A 21,050-nucleotide genomic window follows, 5' to 3' on the forward strand; every position below is an offset into this window, starting at 1 on the left:
TTGTAATGAAGACCAGTCTCGGTCTGCATATTAACTGGCACACTTACAACGTTTTAAAATGCAAGTTTCCACCCAGTCCACTGTCTCCTCCTCTAAGCATATTTAGTGTTGTAGTTGTACAGCGAAAACAGAAAATGAAACCAGCATCAGCAAATATGAAAGGGGGTTATGAAAGGGGGATCAGAAAATTTTTGCACGGCTTTCATTGTCTGTCATAAGCATAAATGGTTATTAATATTAAAGTTCATAACGGGCAATGTTAACTGCTCATTTTACGGGCCATGACTCTGGCCACTTTATTTGTACTACATCCGTTTCAGTTGCTACACACCCTTCCTCCACTCCCCCCCATTCCTTAACCGTCCTCCTAGTGGCCACGCCTCTGCTGTTGCTGGGCATCCAGGCCTGCTCATTGATATATATGTTGGAAGTTGTTTACACATTAACAGTACCCGCTGTGTCCACCATTTTCAACAGCAGCAACGGCAACAGCCAGTTAACGGAAGAGCACATTTGAGCCTTATTAAGCCACTAAAAATGCAATGGCATTGGCAACAACAAAAACATCAACAGCAATTTTGTTGCTGTTGTGCCAACTTAAGGTTTTATATTTCGTGAAATGCATTTAACTCCCGCTCGGGGACATCTCATTAATAACAGCATTCACAGTTCAAAAGGCCATAATGGATTTTCGTTTAAGAGCGGCCCAAAATATTCAATAAACTCAATCAGAAATCCGAAATGTGATATGAAAAGAGATGACACATATATACATATATATTTATATGTAATGAAATTAGGGATATCTGACTCCCTTTTGCCGTGGTCAACTTCCAATGATCGAAAATTGGTGACCCCAACTCCAATCCCAGCCTCAGAGTCAACACCATGCGCACACAAATAAACCGTAATGAATCTATAAATTGAACTCCATTGATTAAAACCTTAAGCCGTTTTTATGCATTTCATACGAAGCGCAAATTAATACGGAAATCCAAAATGAAAAAACCAAAAAAAAAAAGTAAATATAATGTAAAGCAGGCCGTTAAAAAGAAAAAGGAAAAAGTGAATGTGTTAAATGTGAATAATAAATTAAATGCAAATAAATATTGGTCGCATGCAATAAATGTTGTAAATTATTTTTTGAATGCACAGCAATTAAGTGAAATCAGGCGGCCAACATGAACGGAAATGACGCCATGTGGTTCATGTCGTTGCTGACATTATAATGCCCATACACATAATGGACACCAACATGCATTGGGCATTACATTTACCAGAGTTATCCAAAAACTCGATTCATTTTTTAATAATCCTTATAAACCTCTCTGCTCCGAAGTTCATGTACCCTTGATAACTCTTCAGTTCCTTCAATAAATTTTTTCGATAAGTTTCGATTTTCAAAAATTTGTTTTTTTCTTTATTACGCAATTATTTTTTTTGCAAAGCCTACTCTAATTGGATTTCTCTATATTTTTATTTTGTGACATATTTCGACATTCTTGTCACTTTGACAATGAAGCAATAATGTAACCAAACGAAGCAAGCTTTGGCAACGTCTAGACCCTTTGGTTGTATTTAGTTTTCACATTCACAATCCAGCATTTGGTTGAGCAGAAGCTAGAAAAAAAATCAAAATTACTGTGTGAAACAACGAAAAAATTTTAATATTTTAAGTTTTTTTTATATAACATAAAATTGAAATTATGTATTTGCCGGTATTAATAAGTGTGTTTGCATTCTCGATGGTATACTCTCGACTTAAATCCCAGTTAACCGTTTAAGTATTAGCTAAATTCCTCCGTTCACAGATTCCTGGAGTATTTGCTGGGTTCGCAGAAGATATGCTAAGCGAACACAATCGTTTGCGAAAGCTGCACGGTTCACCGGATTTACAATTAGCCGAAGTCAAGCAATTCGATGAAATAGGCGTGGTCGCTAAAGTATGATTAAAATAGTACTAATAGTAATGAAATAATATAACCACCATATTCAGCTAATAGCAGAATCTGGGGAGGAGCCATCCTATGATAGATCTACTGGTGCGAGTACTTGCAAGACACTTGAAAAGCCAGTTAATTGTGCTCAGCAGTGGTACGATGAAATCAAAGATTACGATTTCAACAATCCAGGATTTTCGGACAAAACTAAATACTTTACAGCGCTCATTTGGAAGTCTTCAACCAAGTTAAGAGTGGCTACGGCCCATAAGTAAGTTTGCAATTAGCCAAATATCCTATTATGACTTCCATTCATTTGTTATCCCAGTGCAACCAATAAGTACAATTATGTTGTTGCGTCATACGAACCATTGGGTAATATAGATGGACAATTTAAGGAAAATGTTCCAAGACGTAATGGGTAAGCTGCTACCAAAACAATCATAAATGTAGAGAGTTTCTCAAGAATAGTTTTTCGTTTTCTTGTATTTTAGGTCGCCTTTAAGGTAAGCATTTCAAACTGGCACAAGCCACTTAATATCCAAAATGGCAACAAGTCCGATCTACCCTCAGCCGACCGTCTGCGAAAGCAAGGACCAGCAATTTTGACATATGTAACTCCTACTAATAATTTTATTGTTTCAGCGTAAATCTGTTTCAAATCAACATTGGAATCGTCCTATTATGCTCATGGTTCATAAACAAGATGTTGGCCTAATTTCATTGAGTAAAGTGCTGGAATACTTGGACAGACGTATTTAAATTATTTTCGGATTTCGAGATATATTAAGTATTGAATAAATTTTGAAGTTTCAATTGTTGGTTTTTATCTATTTGGAACTGCTAATTTATCGGTTGCTTACTGCTGCTGATTGCTGAACATCGACTCTTGACTTAACATGATACCTCACGACTGCTGCTGCGTTCTCAATCTGCATAAGGGAGTTGCCACCAGGGAGCATGTCACATACATATAAAACCAGAGGGACGGGGCTAACTTCGACCGAGTCAAAGTTTGTATACCCTTGCAACTTTTTTGGTAACTCTTTCCTTACCTATAGCCATCAAAGTGGAAAAACGTTTTATCTAAAAAGGCTAATAATAACGAAGATATTGATCAAAGTCACTGTTTTCCACCGATCGTTCCTATGGGAGCTATATGATATAGTAACCCGATCTTTATCAAATTCGGCACAGTCATTAACAGATATATTAAACTAACAAATGTTTAATTTGAAAGCAATCGCGTCAAAAGTAACGAAGTTATTGACAAAAGTCACTGTTTTCGAAAGATCGTTCCTATGGGAGCTATATGATATAGTCATCCGATCTTGATCGAATTTGGCACAGTCGTTTATATATGTAATTAACTCACCAATATTAAATTTCACGACAATAGCTAAAAAAATAACGAAGTTATTGAGAAAAGTCACTGTTCGTGACTTTGCTGTTTGTATGGGAGCTATATGATATAGTGGTCCGATCGGGCTGATCCGAAATATACAACGCCTGCAGTATATCCAAGCCTACATGCAAAATTTCAGCTCTGTAGCTCTTACGGTCTAGGAGGAGTTTGCGTTGATCCAGACGGACGGACGGACGGACTGGCTATTTGAACTCGTCTCCTCGTGCTGATCAAGAATATATACTTTATATGGTCGGAGATGCTTCGTTCTATGCGTTGCACACTTCTGACCAAAATTAATATACCCTTTTTGCAAGGGTATAATAAAAAGGATTCAGTTCTGCTGTTTTTGAGATTTTTAGCTTTTCTCCTTTGACTGAAAAATGAAAAGATACTGATGAATGAATAAACGCCGTGAATATTTTTATAAGGGTTCTGTTTGTTTTACTTGATTTTGTTTAAATTCAATATGCTGTTTATCCGGATGCATCTGTCCAGAATATAGTTCTAAATTTCAAATATGCTTACTTCGGCCATGAAATTCTTATACTTATACCCTTGCAGACTTTGGCCACAACATTTTTACATGTTGCAAACTCTTAAAATGATTTGGTGGTCCAATCCGAATCAGTCAATGAAGTTTATATGGAATGGCTACTACGACTAAGCTCATGTTGATCAAGAATATATACATTTTATGGGGTTGGAAATGTCTCCTTCTGTGCGTTACAAACATTTTTATAATACCTCTGCAATGCTATAATGAATAAAGTAAGACTTCTCGCCGACTTCGGCACACCATGCATCAAGTAAAACAATTTACAATTACAATAAATGTATTTAAATGTGTAGTTAAAGTTCTGTATAGATTCTGCTCAGTAAGTATATACATATGCCATATATATACTTACTTATGTATATATATATATATATATATATAAATCTATATACGGACAGACGGAAATGGCTGCATCGTCTGATTTTGTTGATAAATAATACATATTTAGGTAACAAACATTTTGGCGACATTGATATACCCATTCATCCTAAGGGTGCATGGTATTGAACACACTATTGATAAGTAAATTTGTTAAAATTATTAAATTAAACGACAATCAAGCAAGCTGTGTCAATAATGTAACCAAACGAAGCAAGCTTTGGCATCGTCTAGACCCTTTGGTTGTATTTATTTTTCACATTTACAATCCAGCATTTGGTTGAGCAGAAGCTAGAAAAAAAATCAAAATTACTGTGTGAAACAACGAAAAAATTTTAATATTTTAAGTTGTTTTTATATAACATAAATTTGAAATTATGTATTTGCCGGTATTAATAAGTGTGTTTGCATTCTCGATGGTATACTCTCGACTTTAATCCCAGTTAACCGTTTAAGTATTAGCTAAATTCCTCCGTTCACAGATTCCTGGAGTATTTGCCAGCGTTGAAGAGGATATACTTAACGAACACAATCGCTTGCGGCGGCTGCACCGCTCACCTGATTTGCAATTAGTCCCGTACGTTCCAGATCAAGTACATAGTGCTGCTAATGTATGGTCAAAAATTCATAAATTAGCAAGATAATAATTTAACCATAATTTTTCAGAACATTACAGAAGAAGATAAAGAGCCGCCCTATGTCAGGGATTTCCCTTTAAGTGTCTGCAAGACACTTGGGGACCCAGTGAAGTGTGTGCAGCAGTGGTACGATGGAGTCAAAGATTACGATTTCGACAATCCAGGATTTTCGGACGAAACTAAATACTTTACAGCGCTCATTTGGAAGGCTTCAAACCATGTGGCAGTTCTAACGAAAACAAAGTTAGTTTGCAATCTCTTGAATACTATATCGTATATCATATGTATATTCCTTTCTAATCCAAGTCAAATATCTAAGAACAAATATGTGTTTGCGTTTTACCATCCATTGGGTAATATAGATGGAAAATTTAAGGAAAATGTTCCAAGACTTAATGGGTAAGCTGCTACCAAAATAATCATGAATGAAGAGAGTTTCTCAAGAATAGTTTTTCGTTTTCTTGTATTTTAGGTCGCCTTTAAGGTAAGCATTTCAAACTGACAAAATGCTATTGTCCCTATATAATGTCACTTGTGGACTTTGTGCAAGGTGTGACCAAGTTAGTACAATGATTTACTTAATTTTTTTATTATTTCAGCGTAAATCTGTTTCAAATCAACATTGGAATCGTCCTATTATGCTCATGGTTCATAAACAAGATGTTGGCCTAATTCCATTGAGTAAAGTGCTGAAATACTTGGGCAGACGTATTTCAATTATTTTCGGATTTTGAGATATGTTAAATATTGAATAAATTTTGAAGTTTCAATTGTTTGTTTTTATCTATTTTGAACCCTAACTCTTTAATCTCAATGTATATATGTGCATTGTTCTATTATTCTTTTTTGAAGACTTGAAAGAAATATTAGATGACTATTCTGCTTGCATCTGTATAAAATAAGGATCCAATCCTGCTAGATTTGAGATTTTAAGCGATGGATAAGCCTTCATCTCAATCTTAGCGCACAATATTTTGAGAATTTGAAAGTTAAAGCTAATGGCGTCGACGCAAAGTAAAATAAATTACAATTTGTGTGAGAACAACTGAAATATTTCCATATGCAGCATATATTTTTTCAATTTCTATGCCTTACGAAAAAGTTTTCAATATACATATATGTACATATGTATATGAATGACCTGCTATTTACACCAAAAACGGACTTGTGTTTCCCCCTATTTGATGATTAATGAATAAAAAATACTTTTTACAGTTTTTGGTTTTACTATTTCTAATACTATTTACCAGGAAATTGTAATATAGAATAATACCAATATTATTATTGGCATTACTTGACGTTTTTATGCCCGCTCTTGGCGGTAAGAATACAAACATATGCATGTCAACTTCAGATCATTTGATGTGTGTCCAGGATAGGTAAATCCAAATCAAAGACTATGATTTCAATAACCCAGGATATTCATTTGGAAAGCTTCAACCGTTCAATTTCCAGTACAACGTTATATAAAAGGACAATTTGATAAAAATGTTCCAAAACCCTAAAAAAAAAAAGACGAATTAATAACATTGCTTTATTTATACATGGTCAGTGGAAATTTAATTTAATTAAACATTCCGAGTCGTCATATTGTTCTCATGGTTTTTATACACAAATGCCTCAGAGTTAAAAGAAAAATCTACACATTTCGATTTTTTTTTCTAAGTACTTTTAAGAACCTAGAAATCGTTATAAAAAGTGATCAAAAATGTTTGTTACTCACAAAAAAGAAAACATTTCAGACCATGCATTATATGTATTCCTGATTAGGATAAGATACCAAGTCCATTGCAGTTAACTTAGACATGCAGCCTTATGATATACCTCATGGAAATAAGTATATGTGCAAAAATGAATCAAAAAATAATAACTATTTTGTAGCTTATAAATCTAATTAAAAGAAACAAAAAAAATAAACAAAGTTCAATTTTTTTTAAACTCATAAAAATATTGAAAGTAAAAAATCTTTATAGGAAAAAATTATATGTGCATGTTTAATTTTTTCAACTAATCTATTTTTGTTTAGCAATTAATATAACGGCCTTTTGCTTGAATAACCTTGTTTAGGCGACTGTGCATTGAGTCTAACAATTTCTTCAGAGTGGATTTGCCAATTTTTTCTCACTCAGCGACCACAGCTTCCTTGAGGTGCACTATTGGGTCAAATTGACGTTCATTTTTGTAGACCTTGGCCGATAAAATGCCCCAAATATCTCCAATTGGCCACTCTATAACATCAATATTACGTGAGGAAAAAAAACTTTTGTGTAGACTTTGCCGTGTGTATTGGAGCATTGTCCTGTTGAAAAATCATATCGTCGGGATAACAATTTTCCGGAAAATTATTGAGCTCTATATCAAGAAGTTGTATATACATTTCCGCATCTGTTATTGTCGGAATAAGGCATATTCGGCACTTTCCGGCATATCCAAAGGCAGCCCATACCATTAAAGACCCTCATCCGAAATTGCGTTTGTAACGCGTTCGCCGTGGCAGTCGATTATCTCGCCAATACTTGTGGCACCCATCTGGACCGTCTAAATTAAAGTTTTTGTCGTCTGAAGAAATTACATTTCGGAACTCTAAAATTTGTATTTTTCGGCAAACTCCAAACGGGCCTTAAGGTGGCGTGGTAGTAGCATCGGGACAGGCTCTCGTAAAGCATTTGAAGTGTTTTTGGTTTCAGCGTTCTTGGATGTTCGTCGGTCGGCCGATATGCTTGATTTTACCATAATTGGTAACATTGTTGCAAGAGTTTGCTATGGTGCCTTTATGACGATTCACTCGGGAAGCAATTTCTGCAATTGTTTTCCCACTTTTTTTCATGCCACGCTCCTCAGCGCTTAAATGTGTCCCACGTGGCATCCTACTGCAATATTTAAAAGTATAAAGTGCCTATCTATTTAACCCTTGTATGATTGGGGAGTCATTCTGACTTATCTGAAGAAAATTAAGCAGTTTATTTTTTTGGTTTTTGTTGAAATTTGAGACAAACCCCTTGGATAAATTGTTTTGCACTTTGTCAATGTTGTTTCATTTGAATTCACTTGTTTATTATTTATTTATTATCAATTATTAATGAGTTGCACTAAGCCTGTTAGATGTAGAATGACAAAAAAGTTTGAAACTCATTAAACCGTGTTTTATTTATCTAGATTTGTTGCTGCTTAAACTTAACTAATTGAAGCTTAATAATTTGCAAAGTGCTCGGATTACATATGCATTTTTGGTGTATTTTGTTTTTTTTTTTGTTTTGTCTATATTCAATATGATATTTTACACAGATTAATCAATTAATTAATGGATAATTAAGTGTTATTTAAAATGCCAGCAATAATTGTTGTCACATTAAATTAATTAAACATAAAAACTTAAATGGAAAGTAAAACTTCAAATATATTTATATATCTAAATCATTGGGAAGACGTTGCTAATCACTGGAACAAATTATTTATTTTTTTGTTTAGGAACGTTTCTTATTCACTCTCTTTGGGATTTCTGGCTTGGTTTTATTTTATGCATGCCCTAGGAGCCATTTGGAGTTAGTATATACATTAATGATCGCTTGCACTACTACTCAATGATATTGAGATCTTTGGATAGATAATTGCTGACTTGTTAGCTGTTGCTTTTGCCTTTTGATCAAGTAGAACTCAACTAGCTGAGATTCTCAAATGAATTGCTGAAAATCTAGCATATCAAAGTTATTATCAAATTGGGGCTGTAATTGCAAATTGGACACAGGACTTTTGGCTTTTGGTGGAGTGGGCTCATAGCCATCTGTGAGATATTTCCTCACGTACTCGAATGATACAAATTCGTTCAAATGGCCTTTCTGGCCGTTGGCCATGTTCATGTTATTGCCATCTTTCGTAATGGAAGTGGGATCGGGGCAAGTACTATATGCAACTAATGCCTTGCCACTGCCGTCAGTAACATTATTTGCTGATGCTGTTGTTGTTCTTGTTGTTGTTGTTGTTATTGTTGCCGCTACTGTTGTTGTCAGCAATTGTTCGAGTTCACTTAATTGATTAATATTTTCATTGCTGTCATAGCGATTGTAATTGTTGTTGCTATTGCTACTGCAAACGCTCAGCGCATCCGTTTCCGGAACGGGCGCCATGTTGTAGACGGCATATGTTGCTGCATTTGCTGTTGCTGTTGCTGGTGTTGTCGTTGTTGCTGTTGGTATTGTTGCTGCTGCTGCCGTTGTTGCTGTTGTGGACATGTTATGGCTGCTGTTGGTAGTTGATGCTGTCGCCGCTGCCTCATTTTGATTGTGCTCAATAATGACAATGCAATTTGACAACTCATTAAAGTTCATTGAATTGTTATTAGCTGCAACATTGCCGCAGTTGTTGTGGTTAGCCATTAATGTTGTCTCATAATGGAGCATTGCTTCACTGCAGCTATTGCTACGCTGTTGTCGCTGCTGCTCAATACCTGCCCCACCTGAATTTGCATTTGCATTCCCATTCCCATTCGCATTCGCATTGCTTGTACTAGTGTCATGGCCATTGCCATTGCCAGGAGCCATGGCCTGAGCCAAGGCAGACTCCGAATGACGTCGTATTTTGGCTGCCTTCTTGCCGCTAGTTGTTACTCCACCACCACCACCAGCACCACCAGCAGCACCAGCTGCTTTTGCTCCTTCTGCTGCTGCTGCTGTTCCTGCCACTGTTCCTGTTACACTGGCAGATTTGCGGCGTACCAGCTGTCCGTTGGCATTGCGCAACGCGTGATTCTTGACATGTTTGCGTAGGCTCGAGGGATCCGTATAGCGTTTGGTACAGCCGGGTAGCTGGCAGGCATACGGTTTCTATTGAGAATGAAAAAGAGAGAATAGACGAAAGCGAAACATTAATATTTGCCCGATTCAATTGAAACCGCAGCAGGTTTTGGAGCTCAGTACAACTGTTTCTGTTGCCTAAAAGTATGCAATTGATTTGTGTACGGCTTCAGGCAACCATCACCAGATGCCCATTGCATACGGCTGGTCGGTCTGTCGGTTTGTCGCTCCCTAGCATATTTGCCAAGTCAAATCGTTTTGAAATGTCATGTGTGCTTTTGTTTGTTCTGGCCATGTACGGCCTGCGGCCAACCAACCACATCACACTATACATAGCTACACTGCAAAAAAAAATTTAATAATGGCAATTGCAATATTCGTTCTTGCTCAATATTTTGTATGCTTGTCCCAAAAACAAAGTGAATCAAATATATATGTATGTATATTGATATTTAAGTAAACCATTTTTTTTTTTGGAAGTGCATGTGGCGTATTGTGTCCTCGTGTGATCCTGATTGGCTGCCACTGGCACACACTATTGCATCGAATAACGAAAGTAACTCAGTTAGTTTATTCGATTTCTCTCTGGCCTTCTATGCTGGTTTCAACCTTTTTTCCGGTTGTCGTGCGCGCTGACGCGGCTGCTGTTGCTCTAGCTGTAGTTCCAGCTATTGCTGATGGGCCTTCACTACAAACACACATACACACACACACACACATACAGGCACGTAGAAAACTATAAATCACTCAGGCAGCGAAATGCGAAATGTGCACATGTCATGCAGGAGGCAACAGCAGCAGCAACACCAGAAGCAGAAGGGTATGAGGCACAATTTTAGAAAAGTGACTCAGTCTTAGTTGTCCAAGTTGCAATGTGAAGAGCCTTGACACTCAGTCATTAAACCTTAAAGCTGCTATAGAGCCCAACTGCGTCTTTTTTTTTTTTTTTTTTTTTTGACCCACGCAAGCCGCGAGCTCTTCAATTTCCTTTGACACGCACTGCAAATTGCTTGCACCACACACACACACACACACACACACACACACCCACAAGCATATATCAATCCCCTTCCACAGGAATATTCATATACACAGAGAGAGAGTGTAAGAGAGAGAGAGAGAGAGAGACCTATAAAGAGGTTGCGGGTACTCACCGTATCGTAGTGTGTCCTTTGATGTTTCGCACGATCTGAACTATTGCTGAAAGCTTTGACACAACCTCCATATTGACAGCCATAGGGCCGTTCGCCAGTATGCGAACGCTGATGAATTTTCAAATTTTCCAAACGCGAAAATGCTTTATTGCAGCCGGGAAACTGTAATAAAAAAGGATCCAAAGAGAGAGAAAGAGAGAGTGAGAAAGAGATATGAGATGAGATGAGTAAGATGTCATCCGAAAATTGCAATTACTGCGAACACAGTGTATATGAATGTGGTAAAAGAGCAAGAGAGAGAGAGAGAGAGAGAAAGAGAGACATTGAGTTCTCGGGGTAAGGTTGATGCATAATATTGTGACCTCGCTGCCTGCCCGCAGGTGTCAGAGAAAGCTGCCACACCTGTACGACAGGCCTGACAGGCCAAATTATCCTTTCTGCAACACACTCCACCCACAAAGACTGAGCCTGACTGTCGATGAGCATGCGAATGCGAATAAAGTGTTGTTTGTGGGCTGATAGGCTCAGGACCTAAGAAGCTTTTTATTTTTCTTCCTTAATGCCAACTACTACTCATCCATCAATTACTCCAAAAATCAAAATGAAAGAGCATGCCAAAGAACATGTGAGTGAGTGAGTGGAACCTAGAATCTGTCCTACTAATAACATTATCAACAACTCTTTTTCAAGTGGACACACTGCCACACATGAAATCCTTTACTGTGCCTTTGTCAATTTTTTGCTGATTGCTTTGCGCCGCATCATTCATCATTGAAACGATGCCGCATCAAATGTCAACACGTGCATAAAACAAAAACAACGAAAACGCAAACTAAACTGCCCCCAAAAATCCAAAAAAAAAAAAAAAATAAATAAAAGAAAACAATACCGAAATATGGGGAACCATATCGTTGTTGAGTCTTGTTTAGAAAACTCACTCTTTCAACATAAACAAGTGTTGTATAAATAGGCAGCAGCTGGCCTGGCATGATTTCATTGTTTGAATTTGAAAAATGATATTCGGCATGGGGACAAAAAATAACGTAAATGTTTACTAGCTGCATCATCTTTAAATATTTAGCAAAATGCTTTAAGTTGAAGTTGAGAAATTGTTGCCTGTTTCAAGAATTAGTTTGGGCTTTTAACTATTATTTTCTCTCTATATAACAACTCTCTTACTATGTTTGTATATAGGCTGGATCGTTTGTCGTAACACTTACCGGACATTTATTGGGCTTTTCACCGCTGTGAACACGCATGTGTATGAGTAGCTTATAGCGAGCATTAAATGGCTTATAACGCCGTGGGCAATCCAACCAAAAACAGGAAAAATCTTCACCCTTGCGGACATCTACGTGACACTTTTCGATATGCTCGACGAATGCCTGTTGGTTGGGGAATTCCTCATTGCAGTCCGTCCATTGACAGATAAGTGGCGTCAATTCGCTTGCCTCTATCTCTGTATCGCAACAACTGTCCTTTTCCGGCGGGAGAACAAAGACCTCATCATTTTCGTTATCAATATCGAATTCATTGTCATTATCAATGTCATCGAGATCTTCTTCATCTGGTATATAGCCACGCTTTTCGATCTTCGTGTCCTTTGTGTCATTAATTTCCACTGCTGGCCAACTATTGGTCATTTCGACTTTTGATTCAAAGTGCTCCTGTTCGCTGCTACTTATCATTAGCGCCTCATTAAGCTCATCCAGCTCGTCGATGGTCCAAATGATTTTGTGTTCCCGATTCGGTTTCTCGATGGCCTGCAACATGTTATTATGATAATTTTCTGGCGCATAGTCCTGAAAATTACCAGAAGCCGCAGCAGCAGCATCCACACTACTGCACTGATAGACATTGGAGTAATCCTCGTAATTGCCGCACACGGGTTGGCATTTCGGTGTGCCAAATGTGGAGTTCATCGAAGGCAGCTTTGTGGGTGATGGCTCTACTTTAATGTGATGATGATGATGATGATGATGCTGATGCAGCAGCTGCTGCTGTTGCTGTTGCTGTTGCTGCTGGTGTACATAGCCATTGCATAATTTTGGTGACAAGGATGACGATGATGGAGCTTCAGATGATGGCACGGCCATTTCACTAAGGTTAAAATTCAACCAGGCATCTAGGTGGGGGGATGAACACGGTGATTGGTTTTTCGATTGGCAATTAATTTCATCATAATTAAAATAATCAATATCCAGATTGATAGACTCGACCTGTGCCATAGGCTGGTTCGATTGGCCACTGCATGGGGTATATGGTGTATATGGAGTCAGAGGCTGAGGCTGCGGCTGAGGGTGAGTGTGAGTGTGAGTGTGATGGGTTGTTTGCATCAATCCCGATATGGGTAATTCAGCATCCGTCGTTAGCCGGGCAATGTCCTCGGGCTCAAAACGGAATATATCCTCACGATTCAATTGCGTATATTGACCCTGTTGATAGAGCATGCTGCCCGTATGATCCACTGTGGCGCAAACAATGTCATCTGGTTCCTGTTCTGCATACGCATAGTTGGGCTGGCCATCGCTGAACACCGAATTCGGGGTCTCGGCCGCAAAGCAAAGGTGTGAAAAGTCCGGAAATTGAAGTTCACCATTGGCGAATTGATTGCCCTCTGCAATACACTCATCCAAACTGGCTGGCACACGAAATCTATCCTGATCGGCGGAGACATTGATGTTGGCACTTAGTGGGGGCGACATAAATGCTCCATAGCATACCTTGCCGACACTGTGGCTGGGCAAACTCAATGGCAGTTGTTGTGTTTTCATTGTGGAAGACATAATTGATTTATTTATTGGCTTTTATTTGTTTTGAGATTTCTCTTGGATTCTTTTTATGTTGGGAGACACTTTCAATTTCGCATTTCCGGCAGTTTTTCTAACACACAAAATTGTCAGCGAATCTTGTCCAAGTTGGGCAATTGGCCAAAAAAACACAGAAAACAACTAATGGCCCGACGAACACGGCGAACGCGGGAAATCCCAAATGACCGATCGCAGACACGTCGAGCAGTCGCTTCTTTTTCTATTCTATTTCAATAATCTCTCTGTGATACTCGTTGTCTCTTTAAAATTTTCAGTGATGATGTTCACGCTACCGCGTTCTTTCTGACAATAACCCGCAGCTCTGCCTCTGCACGATATTTAAACACCAGGAACGGTGCGTTCCACCAAGCATAGGGAATGGGGGCGAAGAACAAGTGATAGTTGGTCCTGTTGACTCGACTCGTAGCGATCTGTAATGTTATTGCTGCTGTCGCAGTCGCAGTCGTTGCCGTTGCCGTTGACGTTGCTGCTGCGACACTCTGCCTGTTGCTCTGATCTGTCGCAGTACTCATTGTAATTCTCCTTCTTGGCACGCACATGTGCTGTCGCTATCCCCCCATCCCTCATTCATGCCACCCCATTACTAAACGCACTCTTTTCCATCAAGAAAACTCACTTTTTCGTCTGTCTATCTGTCTGTCTATGTTATAGTTTGCTGCTGCTGCTGTTAATACTGTTATTTTAGGTTTATGTTTGTGTATAGAAATTACCCGTGAATTGTATATTACCGAGCACCCAGTGGAAATTTAGATCATACAAAAGAATTGATCACCAAGTCTACTCATAAAGTCATAAATTCAATAGGGATTTGGTTATCATTTCTTTTGCTAATTATACACTTAAAAAAATTCATGAAAATCTCTGAAAAATAACTAACCAAAGGGCTACTTAAATTTAATCAAAATTTACTCATGTATCAAATGGGATGTAGAATAAATTTATTTTAATTAAGTCTTTGACTTGGGCGATACACAAAACTAATCCTCACAACTCAGTCATCGTTTTTGTAATTCTTTAAAATTTTTTTACTGATTCATACATTAATTTTAGTCTTCTTTATTCTGAAAGTCAGTATGACTATTCCAGTAGTAGATACATATATATATTTTCCACTGTGCACGTGACCGTGGCCTCTGCCTAGTGTGTTTGTGTGTATTTATTTCCAGCCACTATATGCCATATAGTGAACCATATAGTGGGCTCTGCTGCATCTTTGGTCGATCTTGGCACACATGGTGCAAGTGTGTTCATTGCTGCAATGATGCGCTCTTATGTCCATTGCAGTGGCATTTGTTGTTGTTATTGTAGCTAGGTTGTCGAATGTTTTAGCACTATTTTTTATTGCCACATTATTTTTCTTGAGTTTCTTTTTTCCACACACACACACTCTATGTATGTGTGTGAATGTGCTGGAAAGTACAGTAAATGAGGATGAGTTAACGCATGGGCTAAATTTATTAAGGGCAACTCATTTGGAAGTCAGAAGAGACAAATATTGCAACGGAAATTGCACAAAGTGCTGAGACGCCGATCACTTGCTCAGCTCGTTCTGCCTGTTAATGATGATGCTGATGTTTCTAGACTATTTTTAGGTACATATAGTCTCTCTCTTCTCAGTTTGTCAAGGATTATACAGGAGTGCGGACCAACAATATGTTTTTAATTTATGTACCTTGTATTACTATAATATTATTGCAATAGATTGTTCTATTTCCGCCACATGAGTCAGGTGGTAATGGTGACTTTCAGTTTCGAATCAAGCAACTCTTTGGAAAAGATTTCCAAGTGAATTAGCAGTTCATCATTATGTATATGATGCTCTTTGGCACACTACTCTTTCCATATAATTGTAATTCATTTTCTTGCCATCTTTTTCTTTACGTTTTTGGCAAGCTTCACACTTTGGCGCACGTTCACCATGGTCTGGTCTGGTCTGGTCCGGTGGTGCTCGGGTACGGGTAGGGGTTGGGGTCCGGTCGCAGCATCAAGTCCAGTCAATTCAGAAACGTTTAACACACAATTTTTTTGTATGTTTTCAATACCCTATTTACTTTTGCACTATAATAAGGGGTATATTCATCTGTAGTTCGTTTAAATTAGAAATGTGATTCTGTAAAAAAATATCTCCAGAGAAGCCCTTGATTACAAAGTGATCTTTTGTAGAGGTCGCCATTTAAGTATGTCCAATTGTATGTCGATAACAATGGGAATCCCATAAGTCGTACACAAATATTTGTATTACTTTTTATTTATTTTTTGCCACTTGTGCGTTTGTCATTTCACGAAAAGGAAAATTGGGCGCGTGTCCAAAACTGTGTGGCCTCTGGCAACAATTGCGACAAGTTACATCATTGTTAAAATTAGTCGATTTAGGGGCACAGTTTGCCGTCACAGGCCAAACTTGAGAGAAATGATTTCTCCCGATTATATGTATGTATGTTATGGCTGTGAGTGGGTGACGTGCGTCGGTTTTTCTTCTGGGAAAAACTCAACCCATTTCCGCTGTCAAAGCGAAAAACACTTTATTAATTTTCACAAGATTTAAGGTAATTTGTCTAGCTGCGTGGGCAGCAGTGGGCAAAGCAGCAGCAGCTCTGCTTTGCCATCTGTCTGAGGTAAGTTTCAATTTAATCTCTTTATGAATCACTTTGCAATTGTATTGCCTTTTTTTGTAATTAATATTGAAAGTAATATGCACTCAGTTGGCTTTTGCACAATTTTACACAATTTATTTAAAAAACCCATCAAATTAATTAGTGCGATAAACTTGCAACTTGAACTGAATGGTCCTTCTCGTCTGTGTGTGCATTGAGTGTTTTACACCAATTTCCATACAAATTTAATATTTTTTATGCAGTAAGCGAACAACAACAAAAAAAAAGAAACAATTCTGAATATTTATTTTCTGTGTGCCAACTGTTTGGTCAACTCTGTTTGTTCAACGCTTCATGGCAATGTTGTTGCTGATTTTACTCCTGGCTCGTCTGACCCGGAATGACTTTAATGAAAACCCGTAAATAAAATACACACAAAAACGACAACAAACAATACAAAAAATACAACAAACACACATACACATACATACATAGTACTTAATAAAATTTATTTGTTGCAGAATAATGAGTCCAGTGACGATTTGTTAATGAAATTTTCTCTGTCTCTGCCAATGGAATTCTCTTTAAATATCGTTTTGACTTTCTGTATTGAAAGAAGTTCATAAATTTGTCAATGATTTAACCACTTCAAAATTGGGTGTTTATTTACTTCACTTGCCAACAAAATGGATTAGATGCAATATATATATACATAAACAATGGATTAGAAAATTGTAATTTTTATGGTATTCACGTTGTTTATTTTTAATCTTGAAAATACATTTAGTTGCTACATATAGAGGCATATGTTACTGACTATTGATCTTCTCGCAGGCAATTGTAATATTTTCCATTCGAATTTGTTTAGAAGCCCTTTTAATCTGGTTCTATAATGTGTGTGTGTGTGTGTGTGTGCCAGTGTCTAAGTAAATAAATAGAGAAAGAGTTGACTCTGTCAAAATAGAAACGTGAGAAAAGAAAGACTACAACCTGGTGGATTCTTATTAAAAACACATTGTTGGAAATTTTCTAAACGAATAGGCTCAAATGTCTTTAATGTCTTATGCCATTATCCTAACTATAATGAAAGGAAATAGATTCAACATTTGAATACTCATTATGCTATAGAAATAATCAATTTTGTCTCTTTGAAAATTTAACTTCTTTACTGCCAATAAAGTATATTAAAGTCGCCAAAATGTATGTAACACGCAGAAGGAAGCTTTGCCGACCGAGTCGATCTAGCCATGTCCGTCTGTCCGCCCGTCCGTCTGTTCGATTATCTCACACATTTGGCACACTTAGATTTCATACTAAAATCCAGCGAAATACCAAATTTGATCAAAATCGGACAAAAAACAGTAAACGTTTTTCCATAACGCCGGAGTTGGCCGTTGGCTGGTGGGGGCGCTAGAGTGCTCGTATGCTTGAGTGAGCGAGATACTAAAATATGCTTGTAAAAAGCATGTGAAAATGCATTTTTTTTAATAAATTTGAAATATTCGCTTTACTGGTGTATGGTATACCTAAGTCGGCGAGACGACTTACTTACTTCATTATAATTATGTAGTCAAAATCAATTGAACTGTAACTTAATTTATGCATTTGACAATCTTTATCTTTATTTAGTTGTCTTTTTTTTTGCCATCAAACTAAAACCTAGATTTATCTTTCATTTGATTTATGGTTGAATTTTAAGCATTAATTTTTCAAGACTTATTTAGTAAAGTAATTCACTTGCAATTTAAAGCAAACTCTTGTGGCAAACTCATTTACTCAGGGCTCCATTCCACACCATTTGAGCTAAAAAGCATTGAGCCAAATGGAGAGGGGGAAAAACAGAAAGGAAAAAACTTTGAATGGTGAAAAAAACAAAAAAAAAAACAAAAACAAAAACCAATTGAGTAGCCACAAAAGAAACAGCAGACAAACAGGAAAGCAACAGGCAGCGGTCGGCACTTTTCATTTTCGAGCTCATGCATATAGAGTACACCACCCCGCCCAAACCCCCTTCCCTTCCCTTGCCATGTTTATTTGCGTTGGCAGCAATTCAAAAGATCTTTGCACTTTGCTAAAACAAGCAGAGTACAACGTTTGGAGGGTTGGAATTGGATGGGAGACTTGACGAGGAGTAACCATGAAAATTATGAAGGTGTCTTGGAGATAAATTTGTCAGAATGCAATTTGATTTGTTTGCTTAGAGTTTTCGATGTTTGATGTGAAACATGAGACACGCAGGCGCAGCGACAAGAACAATTCGATTCAATGACTCCCTCACAGTGAGGTCCTATGCCTTGCTCTCTCCCTCCCTCCCTCTCTCTGTGCGTAGCCCTGTCAAAATGTCAAATGATTGCGTTGACATCCATGTCACAGTCATCGTTATCATAATGTTTCTGCTAGTTTTTGATTTGTTAGAAAATGTCCGTACATGTATGTGTGCGTGTGTGAGTGTGTGTTTTAGCGTTATTTAATTTAAACAAATTTCAAATTTTCTCGTTTGAGTTGAAAAAGTGTCACTCAATTGGATGATTATAATGAGCTGTTGCCATTGACCTCTCTCTGACATGGTATACCACACACTACTTGAATTTACATACACATACATATATACACACTGGGACAGGAAACCGAATCCAATCCGAATCTGATCCGAACACATGTGGCAAGTTCAAAAGTTGACAGCAAATTGACTGTATTTATAAACATTTTAAAGGCGTCGCATAATAAAAAGAAAAAGAAAATAAAGAAAAACAACTGAGAACAAAAGGGAAAATGAGAAGAAAAACTGAAGTGCACGCCCCCAAAATGCATTTTAATATGCAATTTTTATGATTATTGCGCCCCTGGCGTAGGCAACCGAATGCATTCAATTTTACGAGCTTCATGTTTTGCCCCCCTCTGCCCCTCTGGCTCTTCGATGGGCGTGTTAACTTCGCATTTACAGTGGCAGTTTGTCTACTCATTAAATCCGCATCCACAACATCCAAGAGACACTGACCATGCCACAGAAATGGTTATTTACTGTTCCATTTAATTAGTTAAACATGTGATTTATGCCGGCAGACGGTTAGTAGCCGACTCCAACTAGATGGTTCGCATTACCATTGCTAGGGATATTTAATGCCCATGTCTATCCACTAGTATAACGTGTCCTGTCTATCTGTGTGTGTGTGAGGGTGTGTGTGTGGGTGTGTGTTTTGCATAGCAAATCAATGGAGCATCAAAATTTGTTTGGTTTCACCATCCTCGAAAATGGCATTGACAGTTTTTAATTAGTTTTTCTTCAGTCCAGGCCACGAAATTTATCCTGCTCGAAATGGCAATGCAAATGCAAATGCAAATGAAAATGAAAACGAAAATGAAAATTTGTGATCAGCAATTTTGGCAACTAAAATACACACACACCACACACACTCACACACAACTCTTCATTAAATACAATTGCAATTAATGGCATTTCGATTTCACTTCAAGAAATGACTAACTAGTCGTTGCTTCATGTTATAATGTTATTTTTTTTTTTTAGTTTTAAGTTTTTTACTTTATTTGCCATTGATTTTCACATATACGAAATTTTTCTATCTAATTTAAATTTTTTAGTATCGTTATCTCTCACAAATCTCATTAATAATAGGCATAAAGTCACATCTTGAGTGTGTAAATTTAATTCTACTAGTAATTTCAAGTTATTGCATTTCCCTTAGCATTTCATAGAATCGATTATCACTTGCAGTTGATTGACATGACACACCCAACACACACACAGGTAATCCCGCAAGCCTTTACCCCCTGCTGGCTCTGCTGTGGATGCCATTGCAATTGGGGTTGCAACCTTCCCACGCATTTCACTGGCAGCTCATAATCACGGCTCGGCAATCTGAAATCCCCAAAGATGATAATCAGGAAATGCGCGGAAATGCCTTGTTTGAAAATTAAAATGAAAACAGAATTGAGCGCCAGAGTGCGAAAGACACAACAATAAACACCCAATCCTGGGCCCTTGGATCTCCAATCTGTGTCTAGTTTGGAGCTGCTGACACCAGAGCATTTGAGTTTTCAATCAGAATGCCATTGAGGCGTTCCATGTGACACGTCTGGGCCTATGTTTTGGTTGTGTATGCATCATTAACATGGGCAAACCAAGGAAATGGGAAAAATTATTTGCTCTGGGGTTAGGAAATTACAACAACAATATTATGTGGAAGACTGAGACTGAGACCGAGGACTGAGACTGGGAATTGTTCGGCTTTTTGGCTAATGTTTTTCCCACAATCAATTTGATTCGCTTGGCATAATATTTTCACATGTCTGGCAAAAGAAAGAAATCACTCCCAGTCAAGTTTTACTTAGATCATTTTTTTAGATGTTATTTTTGCATTTTGCAGCATTATTTTTTCATTTACGTAAAGCGTTTCTTTTGCAAGTATTTTTGTGTTTTTGCTTTTATTATTCTTAATTTTAGTAAAAATCGTTGTGCCTGGGCCAACTTACTTGGATGTCCTTGCTGCTGAGAATGGGTATTTAGCACACACACACACACACAGATACCAACTCCCAGACAGGGCAAGGAAAATGGCAGATGCAGCAGGAAAGAAAAATTCACATGCACGCAGCCGGTCTGTCCCGGCAAAAGCATTTCAGGTTGCAGTGATAGCAAAAAATGTTTTAAATGCATAAAAAAAAGAAACCCAAATAGGAGCGACATGCAACGCAGAGCAGCAGGAGCAGCAGGAGTGGAAAAAGGACACGGGGCAGAAGGAG

General features: G+C 37.7%; 3 protein-coding genes across 3 annotated transcripts; 2 read left to right on the forward strand and 1 right to left on the reverse strand.

Annotated features, from left to right (window-relative positions):
• Positions 1–1,574: 1,574 nt before the first annotated feature.
• On the forward strand, positions 1,575–2,756 carry LOC26529697 (Golgi-associated plant pathogenesis-related protein 1). The gene is made up of 6 exons (XM_015177501.3): positions 1,575–1,748; positions 1,812–1,943; positions 1,997–2,211; positions 2,269–2,361; positions 2,435–2,446; positions 2,586–2,756. The coding sequence occupies exons 1-6, from the start codon at positions 1,707–1,709 to the stop codon at positions 2,656–2,658; spliced, it is 567 nt and encodes a 188-aa protein (XP_015032987.2). The 5' UTR covers positions 1,575–1,706; the 3' UTR covers positions 2,659–2,756.
• A 1,739-nt stretch (positions 2,757–4,495) lies between these two features.
• LOC26528751 (protein PRY1) lies at positions 4,496–5,657 on the forward strand. Its single transcript, XM_015177441.3, has 6 exons — positions 4,496–4,701; positions 4,765–4,893; positions 4,949–5,163; positions 5,227–5,319; positions 5,393–5,404; positions 5,520–5,657. Exons 1-6 carry the CDS (start codon positions 4,660–4,662, stop codon positions 5,590–5,592), a joined length of 564 nt encoding a protein of 187 aa, XP_015032927.2. The 5' UTR covers positions 4,496–4,659; the 3' UTR covers positions 5,593–5,657.
• Positions 5,658–8,343: 2,686 nt separating this feature from the next.
• LOC6647797 lies at positions 8,344–13,864 on the reverse strand. The gene is made up of 3 exons (XM_023178684.2): positions 12,085–13,864; positions 10,865–11,026; positions 8,344–9,740 (listed from the first exon to the last, which is right to left on the reverse strand). The coding sequence occupies exons 1-3, from the start codon at positions 13,648–13,650 to the stop codon at positions 8,592–8,594; spliced, it is 2,877 nt and encodes a 958-aa protein (XP_023034452.1). The 5' UTR covers positions 13,651–13,864; the 3' UTR covers positions 8,344–8,591.
• Between the last annotated feature and the right edge of the window lie 7,186 nt (positions 13,865–21,050).

The sequence above is a fragment of the Drosophila willistoni genome, chromosome 3R (genome assembly GCF_018902025.1).
Source record: "Drosophila willistoni isolate 14030-0811.24 chromosome 3R, UCI_dwil_1.1, whole genome shotgun sequence".
Taxonomy (NCBI): domain Eukaryota; kingdom Metazoa; phylum Arthropoda; class Insecta; order Diptera; family Drosophilidae; genus Drosophila; species Drosophila willistoni.